The 20,155-nt window shown below is 38.8% G+C and overlaps 1 protein-coding gene across 3 annotated transcripts in view; it reads left to right on the top strand.

The window, feature by feature from the left end:
* SNX25 (sorting nexin 25) overlaps positions 1–20,155 on the top strand; it is a 260,886-nt gene that overhangs the window by 158,421 nt on the left and 82,310 nt on the right. For all 3 annotated transcript variants that reach the window (XM_043972839.1, XM_043972837.1, XM_043972838.1), the window contains one exon: positions 3,515–3,585. In XM_043972839.1, coding sequence (XP_043828774.1) covers positions 3,515–3,585 — 71 coding nt within the window. The remainder of the gene's footprint in view (positions 1–3,514; positions 3,586–20,155) is intronic.

Genomic DNA, 20,155 nt, shown 5'->3' on the forward strand with positions numbered 1-20,155 from the left:
CTCCCCTCCTAAGAAGAGAGCTCAGAGACCCTCTCCTTCTAAGGATTTTTAAGATTTCTTTGCCCATGGGTTACAGGGCATTTTCAGTTACAGATCAACCCAAAAGTAAATACTATAACAAGAATGAATGTAACAGAGACATCATGATAAGATTACAGGATTCCAAAAAAGGGTTTGGCAAGGATGAGGATGCCCAGATGTCACCATAAGATAGGGACTTACTATCCTGAGGGAAAAGAAGTCATTAGGTAGGGTCTTTTATCTGCTAGCTATCTGGATTAATTTTGGAGTTCAGTTGAAGGACATTTTGCTCCTATTAACCCAGGGTTTCATAAAAAATACTTTTGGATAAGAAGGCACCTCCATGAAATCCAGGTGATCCATATATTCATATTAACAATAATAATTAAATACATATTAAATATATGTATATATAGTATTTACTTGTATAGTATTATATATACATATTATGGCATTTTAAAAGGGTAATTAATAATTTTATTAATAATGCTAGCATGTTATTAATTAAAGAGTTCAGTGGCACACTTGAAGGACTCATGGTGGTGGGCTCACAACTTATATGCCCTTGGAAAAGTGGGTGTTCCTGAGGGTAGCAATGAACTCTTAGTGGTTAAGAATTAATGAGAAAATGAATATTATAATGCAATGTGGGCTCATTCTAATGAGGGTCTTGGGAGTAATGTACTTGGATCACCCAAGTCTTGGTCAAAGAGACTTAGCAATATACATATCAAAGAGGAAATCCACTTCTACCTCAGATCTGTCTGAACAAAGCAATGAATAGGGATTCAATTATTCTCTAGGCCTGGTTAGGTAAGTTTTTCTCAAGATTTCCTGCAGTGGTTAATTTCTGGATCAGGAAGTGAAAAACCCTTTAATCCTAATTCAGTAATTGGTTATTAATATAAGAAATAAATAATCATTTCTCTCAATATATAAGTATACGTATACATACACATTTATAGTATTTATCTATGTATATGTCGCCTTCTCCCTAGGAGAGGATAGGTCCCTTTAGACAGTCCTATTTTTGTTTTTCATTCTTAATGGAAATAAATAATGAAAATAGTGCCTTGCACCTAGTATATACCTAACAAATACTTAATGAATGGAATTGAATTCAAATCAAAGCTGGATATAAAGGATATTAGAGACAGAATTAATTATTTGGGTAAGTGTTGAACCAAATGACCTTTAAGGTCTTTTTTACTACTAAGAATCCATGAGTCTATGGATTTGTCCTGATGGTAAAGTTTAAGCTGATGGTCTTTTTAAAGGTCTCTGTAAGTTATTAATGATCCTCTAGAATACCTGCTAACAAACCTCCTTCTAGGATCATGTGCTTCTTTTAAACATAATCCAATCAACTCATGAACTGAAGATGGAGGTTTAGCAATAGCATACCTTGGTAAGTTGGGTCAAACAACTTATGCTCATAAAGATCCTTCTTTGAAAACAAGATTGTAAATTTATTACACATACAGAACTCAACCTTGACTTGTTCTAGCTGTTCTTTGTGCATGTTCTAGGTCTCATTTTCTCTATGTTTGGTGGACAAGACAGAAAATTAATGATTTTCATCTTCAACCCTGCTGCTGCCACCATATCCTAAGCACTTCCCTCCCTGTATATATCCATGTGAATTTCTGTTGTTAAAGATAGGTTCAGTCATATTCTTTTTCCATGCCTCTTTGTAGTATGATTAAGAAACAGGAAGTTTTGATTGGCTCAAAATCGGCACTCACATGCTGTGGACATGATTATCTGTGTTTAGCTGTAACACACGTCTACAAAAGTTCAAAATGTGGCTAATCTTAGCATTTTCCTGAATTAAATATGCATGATCTTATTTTCATTGTTTTTACACACTTGCAACCTTGAATTAGAGGGGGGACAGATGGGAAATGGGGGAGGAGTCCAACAGTCACTCAGTCAATAAACATTTTTTAGCACTTACTATGTGCCAGTCATGACACTATCCACTGCACCACCTAGCTGCCCCCTTTTGTGGTATCTCCTAACAACACGAGCCCTGCTCTGGGGGAGGAATAGAAAGGTTGGAATGTCCAGTGAATCAGCCATTCAATAAACATCGACAAGGGAGAACATAAGAAAGAATGGTAGCCTATCTACTAGCACTAGAGCTCAAGAATATTGAGGTCTCAGATTACAAAGCCATTTTATTTATTTATTTGTTTGTTTGTTTATTTATTTATTTTGCAGGGCAATGAGGGTTAAGTGACTTGCCCAAGGTCACACAGCTAATAAGTTTCAAGTGTCTGAGGTTAAATTTGAACTCAGGACCTCGTGAATCTAGGGCCAGTACTTTATCCACTGTGCCACCTAGCTAACCCCTTAAAAAGACATTTTAACTGAATGATACCTTAAAGTTCATCTCGGTCCAATATCACCTTAACTCCCCTCCCCAGTTTAACAGAGGAGAACACTGAAACATAGAAAAATTAAATAATTTGCTAGAGGTGTTTCACAACTCATTATTGGCAGACCCCAGATCACAATGCTGTTCTGATTCCCAACCCTTTTTTTAAGTTTTATGCCACACAGTCTCCAAAAACTCTCTTCTTTGAAATTCTTATCTGTGATATCCCGGAAAGAAACTATGATTTAGGGGATGCCCACATTTAACTTAGAATATACAGTTGTCACTGTGTGATAATCAGCTGTGATAGACTTAACTTCTCAGCAATGCAGTGATCCAAGACAATTCCAAAGGACTCATGATAGAAAATGCCCTACACATCCAGGAAAAGGATTGTGGGATCTGAATGCAGATTGAAACATACTGTTTTTACTTTTGTTGTTGTTTTTTTCTTTTTTGAGATTTTCCCCTTGTGTTCTGATTCTTCTTTCACAACATAACTAATGTGGAAATATGTTTAATGTGATTGTACATATATAACCTATATCAGATCACTTTCTGTCTGGGGGAGGGGGGAGAGAAGGGAGGGAGGGTGAAAAATTTGGAACTCAAAATCTTATAAAAACGATTGTTGGGGCAGCTAGGTGGCGCAGTGGATAGAGCACCGACCCTGGAGTCAGGAGTACCTGAGTTCAAATCCGGCCTCAGACACTTAACACTTACTAGCTGTGTGACCCTGGGCAAGTCACTTAACCCCAATTGCCTGACTAAAAAAAACAAAAAAACAAAAAAACCGATTGTTGAAAACTATCTTTACATGTAATTAGAAAAAATGCTTTTAAGATTGAAAAAAAGAATATACAGTTGTCATTGTTATTGTTTCACTTTATTTGAACTCAACTCTTTGTTTTCCTATTCTAGTTTTATGAATAACAGTGATCCCAAGTAACCTGTGATTGAGGGTCTTGGATAAAGTTCTAGAAATGATATTTGCACGATATTCAAATACCCTATGCTATTTATAACTTGTATAGATATCAGCTAAAAGTGCTGCTGAAGAAGGGTCCTTTCCTTCCTAGTCAAACTTTTCTCTCTTCTCCTCCCTTCAATCAGGTATCAGATTGTAGTAGAAATAATCCAAGCAACAACAATTAGCAGCTTCCCCCAGATGAAGAGGCACAAAGGTAAGGACTAATTTTATTTTAATACAACATTAAAATAGGACAATACTTTCCTACATTCTACATTTCAGAGGCTCTGGTTTGAGCCATCAAACAATTTCCAGCCAAATGCCCCAGTGGTGTGACAACTCTGGTCTTCTTACATCTCAGAGGGTCAGGTTCACACCCTTCTAAAGAGCATTTCGAAGTCCTGCTTCCATGGTCTTCGAAGATGATAAATTGAAGTATATACAAACCTCCTATGATTGCCCAGTTAACCTCCTGCTGCTTTCATTCTCTCTACTCATGATTCTGTTGGCTGAAAATATGGGGCATCAGGATGCATCATCTTTTGAAAAGCTACATTTTCTTACCAGCATCTTCCCTCCCTGCGAATCAGAAAATTTCCACGTTTGCCCCTATGAACACACAGCATGGCATTGATTGGCTTTACAACTGGAAACTAGAGGCCAGTTGTCCTAATGCTGCCTGCACCTCATGTACCACATGTATACGCTCTGCCCCAGTTAAGAGACCAATCCTGCTATTTCTTCAGCTTATTATTTTCTGGGTTTTCTTTTTTCTTTCTTTTTTTTTTTTAACTTTCATTCTTCTATGACTAATGTGCCTTGTTATTGGAACACTTCTTGCCTTTATTCATTCAGCTACTATTTGCTGAAATAAGGAAGCTTCCAGGACATTTTTGAAGGTCTATGAGAACACTGGGACAGAGTCATTGAAAATCCCAGGAAATCTGGGATGTATGGTCACTGTTCATGTCTTGCCCTTGACATTTACTGCTACATAAAGGCAAGTCACCCAACTTCTCAGTCCTCAGGGCAGTTCTCTGAGACTGTCAATTGCACAGCAGGTACTGACTGACCTGACTTGATAGAAGGAATTTTCTTCCTAAGGAGTTCCCTATGTGAGGGCTGAAATTTTATATACAGAGCATTAATTGGGTGACTTGCCTAAATACTGGCGTCCTGGAAATATGAGGGACCTTTAAGTTCACCCTCCCCTAGATAAGAAAGGAGCCTTACAGCTTTAATTCACAGAAGGATCAGATTTTATTAATTGGGAATTAAACAACAAAAGTGAAACTAATAAAAATCAAAGATAAGGAAATAGGAAAAAAGAAATATAGATAAATACTCTTAACTTTAAACTTAGCCTATGCAATCCCCAGATCATTTCCAATTAAGCTAATTCAAAGGAATTTAGGGTTTTCCATAATTAACTCACCAAAACCTGGAAAGTCTGCAGTTGCTTGCACCACCGGAAGGGGAGAAGCCAGAGAGAGAGAGAGAGAAAGAGAGAGAGAGAGAGAGAGAGAGAGAGAGAGAGAGAGAGAGAGAGAGAGAGAGAGCACAAGCGAGCGAGCAAGCTCGAGTTTTGGAAGAACTTCTGCTTCCCTTCAGGGAGCATTCATTCTTTCCTCCCCCAAAAGGGGAGGTCCTTCAAAAACTTCCTATGGAGAGTTCTCCTTCTGACCTCAGTAGCATACATAACTTCAGGGTGGGCCAGGTGTGGCCCCTCCCAAATGAGTCAGCTAAAACTCCAATAATACTTTTTACCAGGGGCAGCTGGATGGCGCAGTGGTGAAGCACCGGCCCTGGATTCAGGAGTGCCTGAGTTCAAATCCGGCCTCAGACACTTGACACTTGCTAGCTGTGTGACCCTGGGCAAGTCACTTAACCCTCATTGCCCTGCAAAAAAAAAAATACTTTTTACCACAAATAATTTTTATCACATCTACATTAAAGAAAAAAAAAGGCCATAAGTAAAGTGGGGGTGGGCATCACTATAATTATACAAATCATTAATTGAACAGACAGTGTCAGGGGTTTTTTCCCTCTCCTTCTGTAAAGAAATTGTTACTTGGGATCAGGAAGACCTGAGTTCAAATCCAACCTTAGAAATTTACTAGGTGTATGACTTTAGGTATATCACTTAACCTCTCTTGGACTCAGTTTCTTTATCTGCAAAATGGGAATAGTAATAGCACCTACTTCACAGGATTGTTGTGAAGATTAAATGATAATATATGTAAATGACTTTATAAACCTTAAAGTGCTATCAATTTATGTCTTTGATTCTATGATTCTTATTTCTCTTCTCTTTTTTCCTCCTATAATTTTTTATTTTTGTTGTTGATGTTGTTGTTCAGTCCTGTTCAACTTCATGACCCCATGTGGGGCTTTCTTGGCAAAGATACTGGGATGATTTGCCACGTCCTTCTCCAGCTCATTTTACAGATGAGGAAACTGAGGCAAATAGGGTTAAGTGACTTGACCAGGGTCACACAGGTAGTAAGTGTCTCAGGCCAGATTTGAACTCAGGAAGATGAGTCTTCCTGACTCCAGGCCAAGCTCTCTATCCACTCTACCTGGTTACCTCCTTTAAAACTTTACTTCTAGGTTATGATTTTTATCCAAATTATAGAACATTCTTTTGTACAACTTTGGTGGGGGGACAAACAACCCCCATGTGACTATCTTTAGGCCTTGATTATGGGTGTACCTGTAAAATGAGCAAAGAGATAATCATGTTTAATAGCCCTTGGAGAGCTTTGTCAACCTGATTACCAGTAAGTAGTTGCTCACAGGAAATATATTCAGACTTCAATTTTTCTGGTTTGCAAAAAGAAGGAAAAATTTCCTCAGCCAACAATTTACAGAGTACAAATTGTGCGAACTTAACTACTTTTAACAGTAAGATTTTCAGTTTGTCTGGTGCCTAGCCCAGGAGGTATTTGAATTGAATCAAATTGAGGTCATGGGACAAGCTGGTCTCACTTTCAAGTCACAATTTCTGATATCTTCTGTGTATCCCCAGTTGACACAAGCTGGTCAAGGGGCAAGAAGGGATAACTGATGAATAGTCCACATTCTCTGTGTGATGTCAAGAGTATGTTCCTATCCTGTAATTGATTTCCAGGAGGACCTGGATAGGACTTTCACAGGCTTTAATGGGTTGGGTTTCTCCTTCACTGGAAGGAAATTAGCTGTAAGTTGTTCTCAGAAATGCCCTTTGTAAATTGGCTGCCTCTTCTTTTAGCTAACACTTGGTAGAGGAGTTGCTTAGTAAACTTTCTTGGTGACCTGGGATGGTATTTTGGGGTTGGGGAGGGATAGTATAAGAAGCCTCTGTACTACTAACCTTGAATTATTGCCTCCCCTCCCTTCTTATTCTCTTATTTAAGAAGCCAATGTGTTTCAAGTATAATTCCTTTTATGTGGGATGGCAATGCATCTACAGTTAATCTGGGGGGGGGGCAATGAGGGTTAAGTGACTTGCCCAGGGTCACACAGCTAGTAAGTGTCAAGTGTCTTGAGGCCGGATTTGAATTCAGGTCCTCCTGAATCCAGGGCCAGTGCTTTATCCACTGTACCACCTAGCTCCCCCTACAGTTAATCTTATTTTTTTTATTTATTTTTTTTTGTTGTTTTTGTTTTTTTAGTGAGGCAATTGGGGTTAAGTGACTTGCCCAGGGTCACACAGCCAGCAAGTGTTAAGTGTCTGAGGCCGGATCTGAACTCAGGTACTCCTGACTCCAGGGCCGGCGCTCCATCCACTGCGCCACCCAGCTGCCCCAACAGTTAATCTTTAAAAGGTTGCCTGATGATCAGAGAAGTTAAGTGATGTGCCTAAGACTACCCAGCTTGTTGGTGACTCCAGGTCTTCCTGATAACAAATTCAGCACTGTTGAGCATGTCAAGCTGTCTTGGACATATCTTGACAAAATACATTATTAAAATTAATTTTGGAGCAGCTAGGTGGCGCAGTGGATAATGCACCGGCCCTGGATTCAGGAGGACCTGATTTCAAATCTGACCTCAGACACTTGACACTTGCTGGCTGTGTTATCCTGGGCAAGTCACTTAACTTTCATTGCCCTGCAAAATAATAATAATAATAATAATAATAATAATAATAATAATTTTAATTTACATGCTTAGATTTTGTTGTTGTTCAGTTGTGTCTTATTCTTCATGACCCCATTTGGGATTTTCTTGGTAAAGATACTGGATGGTTTGCCATTTTCTTCTGTTGATCATTTGACAGATGAGAAAACTGAGGCAAATAGGGTTGTGACTTGCCCCACATCACATAGTTAGTAAGTGTCTGAGGCCTGATTTGAATTTAGGTTTTTCTGACTGTCTGGTGTTATACCCACTGCGACATCTACCTGCCCATGCTTGGACAGCTTTGCTAAAATTTAACATGCAGATTTGTTCAGTGTGTGCTTTAAGGCAACCTGGGATTAACTGAAAAGAATTTATTTTCCTTAATTTGAGAGATTTTGTTGTTAATTATGGTTCAGAACTGTGCCTCATCATGCTACCTAGGTTTTCAGTATTGCTTTGCAGCTTTTAAAGGTCCTCAAAATTCCCGTTTCTGGTAGATCATGTGAGTACATTAAAAGTGACTACATGACTTTTCCCAAATCCAGTCTAATTTTGGTACTGTTGGTTAGACTTTTCTAAATTAATCCAGAGTAGAAATTAGAGTGAGAAATAAAACTCTGTCAAAATGGATGGGAAACTGAAGCCATGTAATTAATTATAGTTGAAGTGGTAACCACAAAATGTCATGTACCAAGAAATGAATGATGTTCCTTCAACAAGCATTTATTAAGCATTTATCTAGATATTTATAATGTCCTGTTCTAGGCACTGGGAAAAATATTTTAATGCTCTAATATATTTCAGTAAAAGGAACTAACATTTCATTGGCATGCACATTCATTCCACCCATGCGATGACCAACCCTGCCCTATCAGTAATTATGAGTTGCTGGAGGAGATACAAAGATACATATGGTGGTGTGTATTGTGATATGATGTGGCTAGTCTAACAGGAAAATAAGCTGTTCCCTCTTAGCTGGATCCTTCCTTCCTATGAGCGGGTGGAACCATTCTTTCTCAATTATTTCTTGGGAAGGGAGATAACATTTCCTAAGTTATCTCTGACTCTGACCCAAAATAGAGGGGGCTACTTTTTCATGAGAGCACAGGGAGGGGAGTAAACTTGATTGAAACACCTGTGCCTGAGGGTACCTCTCTATACACAGTCTCCTCTCACAACTTAAATTTACTTACTCATGACTCAAACTCGTCAAGGGCAAACCCCAGATTCAACTTTTGCTCTGCTTTAGAAAGTTTGTAAAATGTGATAATCCATATGATTCTCTCTCATTTAGCTCAGGTGCCCCCATTCAGGATAGAATGCTGATGGTTTTATTTTATTTAAAAATTTTTTAAAACATAAAAGTATTTTATTATTTTGCAGTTACATGTAAAGATAGTTTTCAATGTTTGTTTTCATAGGATTTTTAGTTCCAAATTTTTTTCCCACTCTCCCTTTCCTCCTCCCTCCCCAAGATGGAAAGCAATCTGATATAGGTTTATATATGTATATAATCACAATAAACGTATTTCTGCATTACTCATATTGTGAAGGAAGGGAAAATCCTCAAAAAATAAAAAGAAAACAACTCAAAAGTAGAAACAGTATGGTTCAATCTGCATTCAGAATCCACAGTTCTGGGGGCAGCGAGGTGGTGCGGTGGATAAAGCACTGGCTCTGGATTCAAGAGGACCTGAGTTCAAATCTGGCCTCAGACAACTGACTAGCCATGTGACCCTGGGCAAGTCACTTAACCATCATTGCCCCACAAAAAAACCAAACAAACAGAATCTACAGTTCTTTTTTCTGAATGTGGAGAACATTTTCTATCATGAGTTCTTTGAAATTATTTTTGATTATTGCACTGCTGGGAAGACCCAAGTCTATCATAGTTGATCATTACACAGTGTTGCTGTTACTGTGTATAAGGTGATCCTGGTTCTGCTCATCTCATTCAACATCACTTCATGTAAGTCCTTCCAGGTTTCTCTAAAATCCTCCTTCTCATCATTTCTTACAGCAAAATAGTGTTCCATTACATTCATATACCACAACTTGTTTAGCCATTCCCCAATTGATGGGCATTCCCTCGATTTCCAATTCTTTGCCACCACAAAGAGAGCTGCTATAAATATTTTTGTACATGTGGGTCTTTTCCCCTCTTCTATGATCTCTTTGGGATACAGACCTAGTAGTCGTATTACTGGGTCAAAGTCAAATTTGAATTCAGTTCCTCCTGAATCCAGAGCCAGTGTTTTATCCACTGCACCACCTCGCTGCCCCCAGAACTGTGGATTCTGAATGCAGATTGAACCATACTGTTTGTACTTTGGGGCTGTTTTCTTTTTCTTTTTTGAGAATTTTCCCTTGTGTTCTAATTCTTCTTTCACAATATGACTAATGCTGATGATTTTAAACAAAGAGTTGAACCTTTCTTCCTTTCTCATCTCTCATAGCTAGCCACTGTGCTCTACTGTCTTTACAACTTTCTATTCATAAATGAAGCATCTAAACCCAGAGCAGTTATAATTAATCATATCCTTATCTCACCTCACTCTGGCACTAATTAAAATCGAAATCATATACAAACTTTAAAAAACAGGAAAGTTTTGAAGTAAAGGTCTGCCCTCTCAGAGATGGAGAAAGGAGTGGGGGTGGGGAGGAGACTGATCATGTCACTGGCCTTTATTGGGTGTCTTACATATCAATTTTGGGGGGGATGGGGCAATTGGGGTTAAGTGACTTGCCCAGGGTCACACAGCTAGTAAGTGTCAAGTGTCTGAGGCTGGATTTGAACCCAGGACCTCCTGAATCCAGGGCCAGTGCTCTATATTGGGTGTTTTTAAAGAGACAAGTTCCATAAACATTAGCCCACTCTAGCCATGCTCTGTCTCAGGGTTTCAACAAGTAAAAGTAGAACCACTTCCTAATTGTGGGTGCCCCCCAAAGCTTTCTCTTAGGCCCTCTTCCTTTCTCTATACTCTATCCTTTGGTGAACTCTTTTGATCCCATGTTTTAGTTTTCTACCTATATGCAAATGAAATCTCTCTCACAGGTGCCCTCTCCCCCTTCTTAATCTTTTTCCTTAGTTCCATGCCTGCATCTCCAACTACTTGATATATATCTCAAAACTGGATTTCCCAGTAATTTCAAAATCAAATGAACTAATGATCTTTTCTTCCTTTTTCAGCCCCCTTCTAGCTTCCTGATTTCTGTTCATTGTACAACCATATTCCTAATTACCCATAGTTGAATTATCAAAGTCGTCTTCTCCCTGAACCTCTACATTCCATCATTGATTAAGTCCAGTAGATTCCAACTCCAACATTTTCCATGTCCATTCCATGATTTTCTCTGCTCCTAGTCTATTTCAGGCTCTCGTCATTTTTCTTGGGCTTTTAAAGAATACATGATGACTATCTTCAGGTATTAAGAGGGCTGTCATGTGGAAGAAGGATTGGTTTTATTTTTCGTCAGAAGGGCAGAAATTGGAAAAAGAGTGAGTCGTGGAGACAGATTTCAGGTTGGCATAAGAAAACCTCACCCAAGAACTAGAGTGGTCCAAAAGTATAATGGGGGGGCAATCCCTTCCCCATCACAGTGGATCTTTAAGTAGAGCCTGAATGGCCATAATTTGGTGATAATTTAGAAGGAATTCTCAGACGGGTAGTTGTTATACTTGATGACCTCTAAAGATCATTTCTCATTTGAGATAGTGTTTCCAAGATCTCATGTAAATTCATTCCAAGGAAGACACACCTTAATGTGTGTTTATTATCTCTATTTTTGTTGAATTGCATGTACCATTATGATTCAAGCTCATTTATATACACATTTATGTAACATTGAAAAAAACAACTTCTTCAATGAAAGGCTGATATACACTCGAAACAATAGGGATGATAAATTGTATAATAAATTTTTATAGGTGATTGCCAGGGGAGAGGAAATTTTGAGACAGAAGGTAGTTAGCTAAGAAATATTTTCCTAGCCTCTTAGAATCAAAATGTTGTCTACTTTTGAAGAATAAACTTATTTGAATCATATTTTTTCCTCCAAGTTTTATATCTCTCCTTTAGTATTTTGAGGTCATGCTACATTGACAGGTAGCCTCTTAATAGTGAGAAAGATCCTGATTCAATTAACAATTAGGAGATTATGGTTCTAGTCCTGGTGTGGAGGCAGGAATATCTTTGGTTAAAATCAGGGCTGATTCTGAGCAGGGTTCATTGTCTTTACTTTTAGAAAACATGTAGCTATTTATATCTATATTTAGATATATGTTTAAAGAAGTAGCCTGGCATAAAAGAGTGTGTGTGTGTGTGTGTATTTACACACACATACATTTACATAAACTTCTATACATATGCCATTTTGGAATCATCAGCATAAATATGATTATTGGGAATAATCAAACATGCTGTACACCTACCTCATCTTTCTCATTCATCAGCAATGATAAATTTTTTGGTCATGGTCACTTTGTTCTTTTGGATTAGATCTATGATCTCACTGGCCTGGCATAGGAAGCTGGAACTTGGAGTCAGTGGGGAAAGGGTTCAAGTTCTGTATTTGATAGATAGAGGCTATGTGTGACTCTAAACCTTTATAAGAATATAAATTTTTAGATGGGCATAGATTGAATCAATCTATCTCACTTCAAATAACTAATAAGATCCTTTTGTCATTAAGACCAAAAGCAAAATAAACAAATAATAATAATAATAAATACCTTTGTCATTAGGAACATGGCTGTATATCAAATTGCTTACCATTTTAGGAAAAGAAGAAGGAAGGGAATGAGAAAAATTTGGAACTTGAAATCTTGTAAAAAATTAATGCTAGAGGCAGCTAGGTGGCGCAGTGGATAGAGCACTGGCCCTGGATTCAGGAGGACCTGAGTTCAAATCTGACCTCAGACATGTAACACTTACTAGCTATGTGACCCTGGATAAGTCACTTAACCCCATTTGCCTACCCCCCCCCCAAAAAAAATGAATGCTAAAAGTTGTCTGTACATGGAATTGGAAAAAAATACTCTAAGATAAAAAAAAGTAAGAACATGGCTATTGAATCAACCAATCACAGTCATTGAACAGCTAAATCGATTTGGGAAAGAGTAGAATGCTTCTCAGGCAACTAGTAGCTCCATAGTGCATAGAGTACCATAATTTATAGCAAAAGGACCTCTGGGAGGTATGAATTACCCCCTTTGCCACATGTGTTCTAAATTCAAGCCCACATTCCCCTATACTATGTGCTTTGGAGGGGGGCCACATCTTTGTACCAACTATTCTCACTGTACTCCTTTAGTAAATATTCATTTAGAAAAGCTAAGTCTGTCTGGCTAATTGGTATCAATTGATAATCAATGGGGAATGCACTAGATGAGGGCTAGTAACTTTCCTGTACCAGTTGCTGACAGACTAGCTGATATTTCTTAATCTTACCAGCCTTGATTGACTAAAAGACAGAATGTCTGTTTTCAAAGGGTAAGGTAGCATCTCTGATAATGGTACAGTCCAAGATTACAAGGTTTGGTCATAAGGCTTTTCCTAGTCCTGGAACTGTTGAATTTACCTGAATTTCAGATTTTTCCAGTGCTTTGATTGCTTTAAAAAGTCTACTGAAAATAGCATTGTGTCATTGTATAATGACTTCATTCATCTGAGGACCATGGTGGCAGAAGATATGTGGGAACACAAGACAGTGCTTGTCTCCAGAGCCAAATCTCCTGGCCCCGGTCAATGGGATGCAGTCCAGTCTGGTTCTATGAATGAATTCTCAGTCAAAGATCCTCCCCTCATAAAAATTTTGAGGCCATAACCATTAAAGTAACAGAATATATACTTTCCTGTGATCAGATTTGCTTATCTAACCTGCTGAATAAAATAACATCTCAGTGCACATTTCAAATTCCTCTCTACTCCTCTGGTTAAAAGACTGTCATTCAGCTATAGTATCAGGGAACCATGATTTACTCTCTACTCAACAACCCTGGGAGAAGGCTATTTTTATCCCCATTTTGCAGTTGAGGAAATCAAGGCAAACAGACATGAGTGACTTGCCCTGAGGCACACAGTTAGTTATTCTATGTCTTAAGCTCTTGATTTGAACTTGGGTCCTCTGAGTCTATATCTCATACTCTTTCCATTGTCCAATACAAACAAACTCAATTGAAAGAAAGCCAGCAGAACTTGATTCTCATTCAAGCTGTACTCTACTTATGGTCACAAAATCACAAACAAGATGTACCAGAATTTATTTATTCTATCTCTAAAACCTAAGTCTTATCTGTGAAATGGGGATGATAGCACTTTCACTGCCTCCTTCACAGGGCTGTTGGGAGGAAAGTTTTTGTAAACTCAAAAGGCTATAGGTATGAGTTGTTAGTTTTACTTGACAGAGATGCAGTGAAGGTGGAGTGATGTATTTAGATACTTTTGTAAATGATTTAGACCCTAGATTTTTAAAAAATCTTATTTCTGTGTCCTTATTGGAATTTTAGAAATGAAAACATTTAAAGGAAAAGCAAATATGCTGACCTTTCCAAATAATATTCAACATTCATGAAAGTTTGCTCCTTTAATGCTTATCTTCTCTCAGTGTTTGAATTTTGTAGTGATCTGCAAGAAGCCCATCAAATCTTTTTGAATGAAAATCTACTGTGACAAAGTAAGATATAAAAAAAGATATGAAAGTACTTCAGGTTCTTCTTGTTTTTTTTTTTTTTTTGAGATGCAGTTTAGCAGGTTGGAAGTTACCTGACCAAATGTTCTCTGAAATTCTGAGGGTTCAACAGTTCTATTTTCTAACTTCTTTTACCCTATTCCTTCTCAAAAGTGTTTTGCTTCTGCTCTGCCCTCCTTTCCTTTACCCTTCCCTCCTTATCCTCTTCCTCTCCTATTTCCCTGCAGGGTTAGATAGATTACTCCTCCAAATTGGGTGTGCATGTTATTCCCTCCTTGAGCCCACTATGATGAGATTAAGGTCTTTGAGCTAATTCTGTGTTCTAAATTTTTCTTCCTCCCTCCCCAACCCTCCCTATGAAATCAAGCAATTCAATATGTCATACATATGCAGAACATCTTCACCTTCCTAGAAAGTGTTTTGTTTTTTACTGCCCTCTCTCCCAAAATGCCCTTCCCTCCTTCTCCTCTTCTCCCTGCCCCCTTATCTCCTTCCCCTCCCACTTTCCCTCAGGGAAAAATATATTACTATGCCCACTTGAGTATGTATGTTATTCCCTCTTTGAGCCAATTCTGATGATAGTAAGGTTCACTCACTCCCCCACTCCTTCCCCCTCTTCCCCTCCCCTCCATAAGCTTTTTTCTTGTTTCCTTCATGTGAACTACCTCTCCCCAGTCCACTTCTCCCCTTCCCCCTCCCCCAGTCTATTCCTCCTACCCATCAACCCTATTTTAAAGATGTCATCATAGGCTAGCTAGGTGCCACAGTGGACAAAGCAAGAGCTCTGGACCTAAGAGACCTCAAGCCCAAATCCGGCCCCAGACACAAGACATCCCACCCTGTTTGCCCCACAAAGAACAAGAATAAACAAAAAATAAATGCTTTACAGATATTATCCCCTCATATTAAATTCAGACCTGTGTCTTCTGTGTATTCCTTTCAGCTACCCTCGTACTGAGAAAGTTCTTATGAGTTTGAAGTATTATCTTCCCATGTAGGAAAGTAAACAGTTTAATCTTTTAATATCCCTCAGGATTTATTTTTCCTGTTTACCTTTTTATGCTTCTCTAAGGTCTTATATTTGAAAGACAAATTTTCTATTCAGTTCAGGTCTTTTCATCACAAATGCCTGAAAGTCCTCTTTTTCATCGAAGTTCCATTTTTTCCTCTGAAAGATTATACTCAATTTTTCTGGGTACGTGATTCTTGGCTGTAGTCCCAGTTCCTTTGCCCTCTGGAATATCATATTCTATGCCCTCCAGTACTTTAATGTAGATGCTGCTACATCTTATTTTATCCTTATTATAGCTCCACAGTATTTGAATTCCTTTTTTCTTGCTGTTTGCAATATTTTCTCCTTGACCTGGGAGCTCTGGAATTTGGCTATAATATTCCTGGAGGTTTTCCTTTTGGGACCTCTTTTAGGAAGTGATCAGTGGATTCTTTCAATTTCTGTTTTGCCTTCTGCTTCTAGAATATCAGGGCAATTTTCTTTGACAATTTCTTGGAAGATGCTGTCTAAACTCTTATTTTGGTCATGGTTTTCAGGTAGCCAATGATTTTCAAATTATCTCTCCTGGATCTATTTTCCAGGTCAGCTGTTTTTCCAAAGAGATATTTCATATTGCTCTCTATTTTTTTTATTAATTTGGATTTGCTTTACAGTGTCTTGGTTTCCCATAAAGTCACTTGCTTCCATTTTTTCAGTCCTAATTCCTAGGCAATAATTTTCTTCAGAGAGCTTTTGTATCTCCTTTTCCATTTGGCTTTTCAAGCTGTTGACTTTTTTCTCATAACTCTCCTTTATCACTCTCATTTCCCTTTCCATTCTTTCCTCCACCTCTCTAAATCTTCCTTCTATCTCTCCTACTTTCTCTTCAAAGTTTCTTTTGAGCACTTCCATGGCCTTAGACCAATTTATATTTTTCTTTGAAGCTTTGGATGTAGGGGGACTGAAGTTGCTATCCTTTTCTGAGGGTCCACCTCGATCTACCTTGTCGCTAAAGAAACTTTCGATAGTTCTCAACTTGCTCATCTTTCTGGTTTTTACTTGACTTTTAACTCCTTCTTACAGTGGGGCCCTACTTCCAAGCTACACTTTCCCAAGCTTCAGAAGGTCCCAGGTGTTTTGGTTTAAGGTAGGGCAGGTTTTTCTCTCTCCTGGCCTGTTCTCTGGTCTGAAGATAACCTCAAGCCAACTTGCTAATTAACCAGCCAAGTATGCAGTGGTTCTTAGCTTCTATGAGCCTGTGCCCCTCCCCAACCTGGGCCTCCCAACGCTCAGAATTTCTTCCTGGTTCCCTGCTGGGGTGGGGTAGCCAAATGCCTCCTTAGGTCACTCAGACACCCCTGTATTCCCCCCCCCCCCGCCAGCTGTTCAGCCCTCACACTTGGCCATAAGCTTAGTTCCAGAAGACACCAGTGCTGCAGCTGATTTGGGCTTGGGGGTAAGTTCCTCTTGAGCAGTGTGTCTGGGGTCTGTTTTGGTGGAATCGAGGGGTTGGACTCTCAAAAAGCAGGAAATCTTAATGTGCTATATAAATCCTACATCTTACTATTACTACCCACTTGGTCAGATTCACTATGTGGTTTTAGAAAATGAAGTGCATGTAACAGAAATTCACAGGTTTTGCTTTTTTTCCCTTTCAATTTTATTGATGTGTTTTGTTTTTATATTATATACATTTACAGATTACCCCCCCCTCCCACTATATAAGAGGTCTCCTATAACAAGGTAACACAGTTAGGTGATATAGACTTCATTTGAAAGTGCATGCAAAATTTCACACTCTATCTGTATCACACTTTTAAAAAAATGAATAGAGGGGGCAGCTAGGTGGCACGGTGGATAAAGCACCGGCCCTGGATTCAGGAGGACCTGAGTTCAAATCTGACCTCAGACACTTGACTAGCTGTGTGACCCCGGGCAGGTCACTTAACCCTCATTGTCCCGCCCCCCCACCCCCCCAAAAAAGAATAGAAATCTATTTTCTCTCCCTCCCATTCCATTGAGAAAAGAAAAAAAACAACAAATTTCTTGTTATAAATACGCAAAGCCAAACAAAAGAAATTCTCTCCGTGACTATATGTATCTTATTCTATACCTTAAATTCATCATCTCTCTGTCATAGATAGCGTGTTTCATCATTGGTCTTATGGAATCATGAATGATCATTGTAATGATCCTAGTTATTACAGTTTTTTAATATGTTTTTATAGTGTCATTATATAAATTGATCTCCTGCTCATTTAGTTCATCATCAGTTTATAAAAGTTTGCAAAATTCATTTTTTTATTGTATTGATGTCAGAGTATGAATTGTTCTGCTGAGTCAATTCACTTTACTCTGCATTAGTTCACATAAATCCACATGTGTCTTTGAAATCACCTGTTTTTCCTTTCTTACTAGTACAATAGTTTCTCATTACATTCATATACCACAGCACATTCAGCTCTTCCTCAGGTGTTGGACATTCTCTTAGTTTCCAGTTTTTTGCCATCTCAAAAAGAGTTGCTTTAAATCTTTTTGTACATAAAGGACCTTTTTCTCTTTCTCTGATCTCTTTGTGGTGTAGGATTAGCAGTGCACAATCACACACACAAAAAATATTTAAGCAAAAACCAAACACCACAAGTTACAATTGCAGTTCTCGGTTATCAGCAGTGTGACTTCACAACCCCAACCTCACAGAATTGGAAGAAGAGTTAAGGAATGGGGGGCAGCTAGGTGGTGCAGTGGATAAAGCACTGGTCCTGGAGGATCTGAGTTCAAATCCAGCCTCAGATACTTGAGTAGCTGTGTGACCCTGGGCAAGTCACTTAACCCTCATTGCCCTGTAAAAAACAAAAACCAACCAAACAAACAAAAATACAAGATTTAAGGAATGGTCTTTATGAATAAGTTGGCATTTTATAGTAGCTGTAACAGTAATATTTGTTTTCAATATGATTGAAAGAGGGTCAGGGACATAACATATGCTAAACCTGTCCTGAAGTGAGACATTAAGAATCCCAAGATTTCAGCTCTTTTACAAAGCATGTTCTCATGCTGTTCTGAGTTGTGGAGTGTTTTTGGAATCTGTTAAGGTAATCACATGGTAAAGCTTCATTTAACTGAACCCAGCAGAGAACATAAAGTCCATCTGAGTCAATTGGATACGAGAAAACATAAATGGCAACGTGACCGTAGTGTGGGTTGGCAGGTTTTCTCTTTCTATTTCAAAAAACCTCATGTGGCTGAATTTCATTTTCCTCAGAGTACAAGCAAGCTGTTTGGGAATTGCATCTTCCAAACAAGAGAGCTGTAGCTCCTAGACCGAGGCAATCAAGTCAATCAGTCAACATTTATTAAGTGCCTAGTACCCCAATAAATACATTGACCTTTGAGTTCTTGCCATCACAATGTCTTTCTTTGTTGTGATTTTTTTCTATTCCTAGTTTGTAGGCTCTGAGCACTAAAGGACCTTGTGATATCTCCATCTTGCAGGGTTTGTTGTTGGTTTTTTTAAATCAGTCTTCTCTGTCATTATATCATAGGGTTTAGAGCTGGGAGGGACTTTAGAGATGGTCTATGCCAGCTTAAAGATGAAAAAAACTGAAGGCGCCATGGGAGGAAGTGTTCACTCAAGTAGCAAGTAGTTGAAGAAAAATTTGAATCCCTCCCTGGTTTTAAATCCCTAGACATGGGGGGAAAAATACAAAGAATGAAATGATCCCCATGCTCAAGCATAAGTGTGAAGCACCTACTATGTGCCAGCAAAAGCAGATGTCTTCCATGCTTTTCCCTCAATATCACACTACCCAAATATGGATCTATCTAGACCTCTGAAGATCCCTGTGATTTACACTATCCTTTAGCATCTCAGTAATGCTCAAAGAAGGCACTTTGGTTGTGAAAATTTTGTACATGTAGAAGACTTCTCCTCAGCACCAAATCAGTCCTGCTGAACTCCTTTTTTTTTTTTTTTTTTTGGTGAGGCAATTGGGGTTAAGTGACTTTCCCAGGGTCACACAGCTAGTAAGTGTTAAGTGTCTGAGGTCGGATTTGAACTCAGGTCCTCCTGAATTCAGGGCCAGTGCTCTATCCACTGCGCCACCTAGCTGCCTGCTGCTGAACTCTTAGCTTCATAAGGGAAGGATTCATGTCTTGTCCAAACTTTACATCTCTCCCAGTCCAAGAACTGTATTCTTCATCCCATCGTCCCTTAATCATTGTTTGCTTAATTGAATCCTTGAATTCCTTTGGGGACTGTCTGTGCCAGTCTTTTTAGTTGCTACTTCCAGCCCCAGACCAACTTGACCCCTACCATTTGGCTAAGGGTGTACTAGCTAAGGGCAGCTAGGTGTTGCAGTGGATAAAGTACCAGCCCTGGATTCAGGAAGACCTGAGTTCAAATCCAGCCTCAGACACTTGACACTTACTAGCTGCGTGACCCTGGGCAAGTCACTTAACCCCCGTTGCCCCACCATAAAAAAAAAAGTGTACTGACCAGATGCAGCTGTGAAGAGTACACTCACCCTCCTCAGACTCAGGACAGAGAGCAACTAAAAGAACAGGGGGACTCAGGGCTGCCACCGGCATGATTTTAGCCATATTGTTAGTTATATAAGATTAACCTGGGAAACCAATCATTTTATCATATTGTTTCTTTAGAAAAAGAATTTCAAATGCTGATTGTACAACTTAAAAATGAATATTTCTGTAAATACCACCTATTTGTAATTTAAGAACTACCTGGAATTCCATTATACTCATTAAAATAATTTAATTCTATATTATTGAAGTGAACAGCACCTCACAGAATTATAGACATTGGAAAACACTGTCTTCGGGAAGAATCTTAGAACTGGAAGTAAATATAGCTCATGGGGTTCAACCCCCTCATTTTATATTTGAAGAAACTTGAGACCTACATGCTATTGCCTTTTTGTGGAATGGTGGTAACCCTGGGTTGCTGAAGCGTTTACTGGGAAGTACAAACCCAGACAGGTTC

This window comes from Dromiciops gliroides, chromosome 6 (genome assembly GCF_019393635.1).
Source record: "Dromiciops gliroides isolate mDroGli1 chromosome 6, mDroGli1.pri, whole genome shotgun sequence".
Taxonomy (NCBI): Eukaryota; Metazoa; Chordata; class Mammalia; order Microbiotheria; family Microbiotheriidae; genus Dromiciops; species Dromiciops gliroides.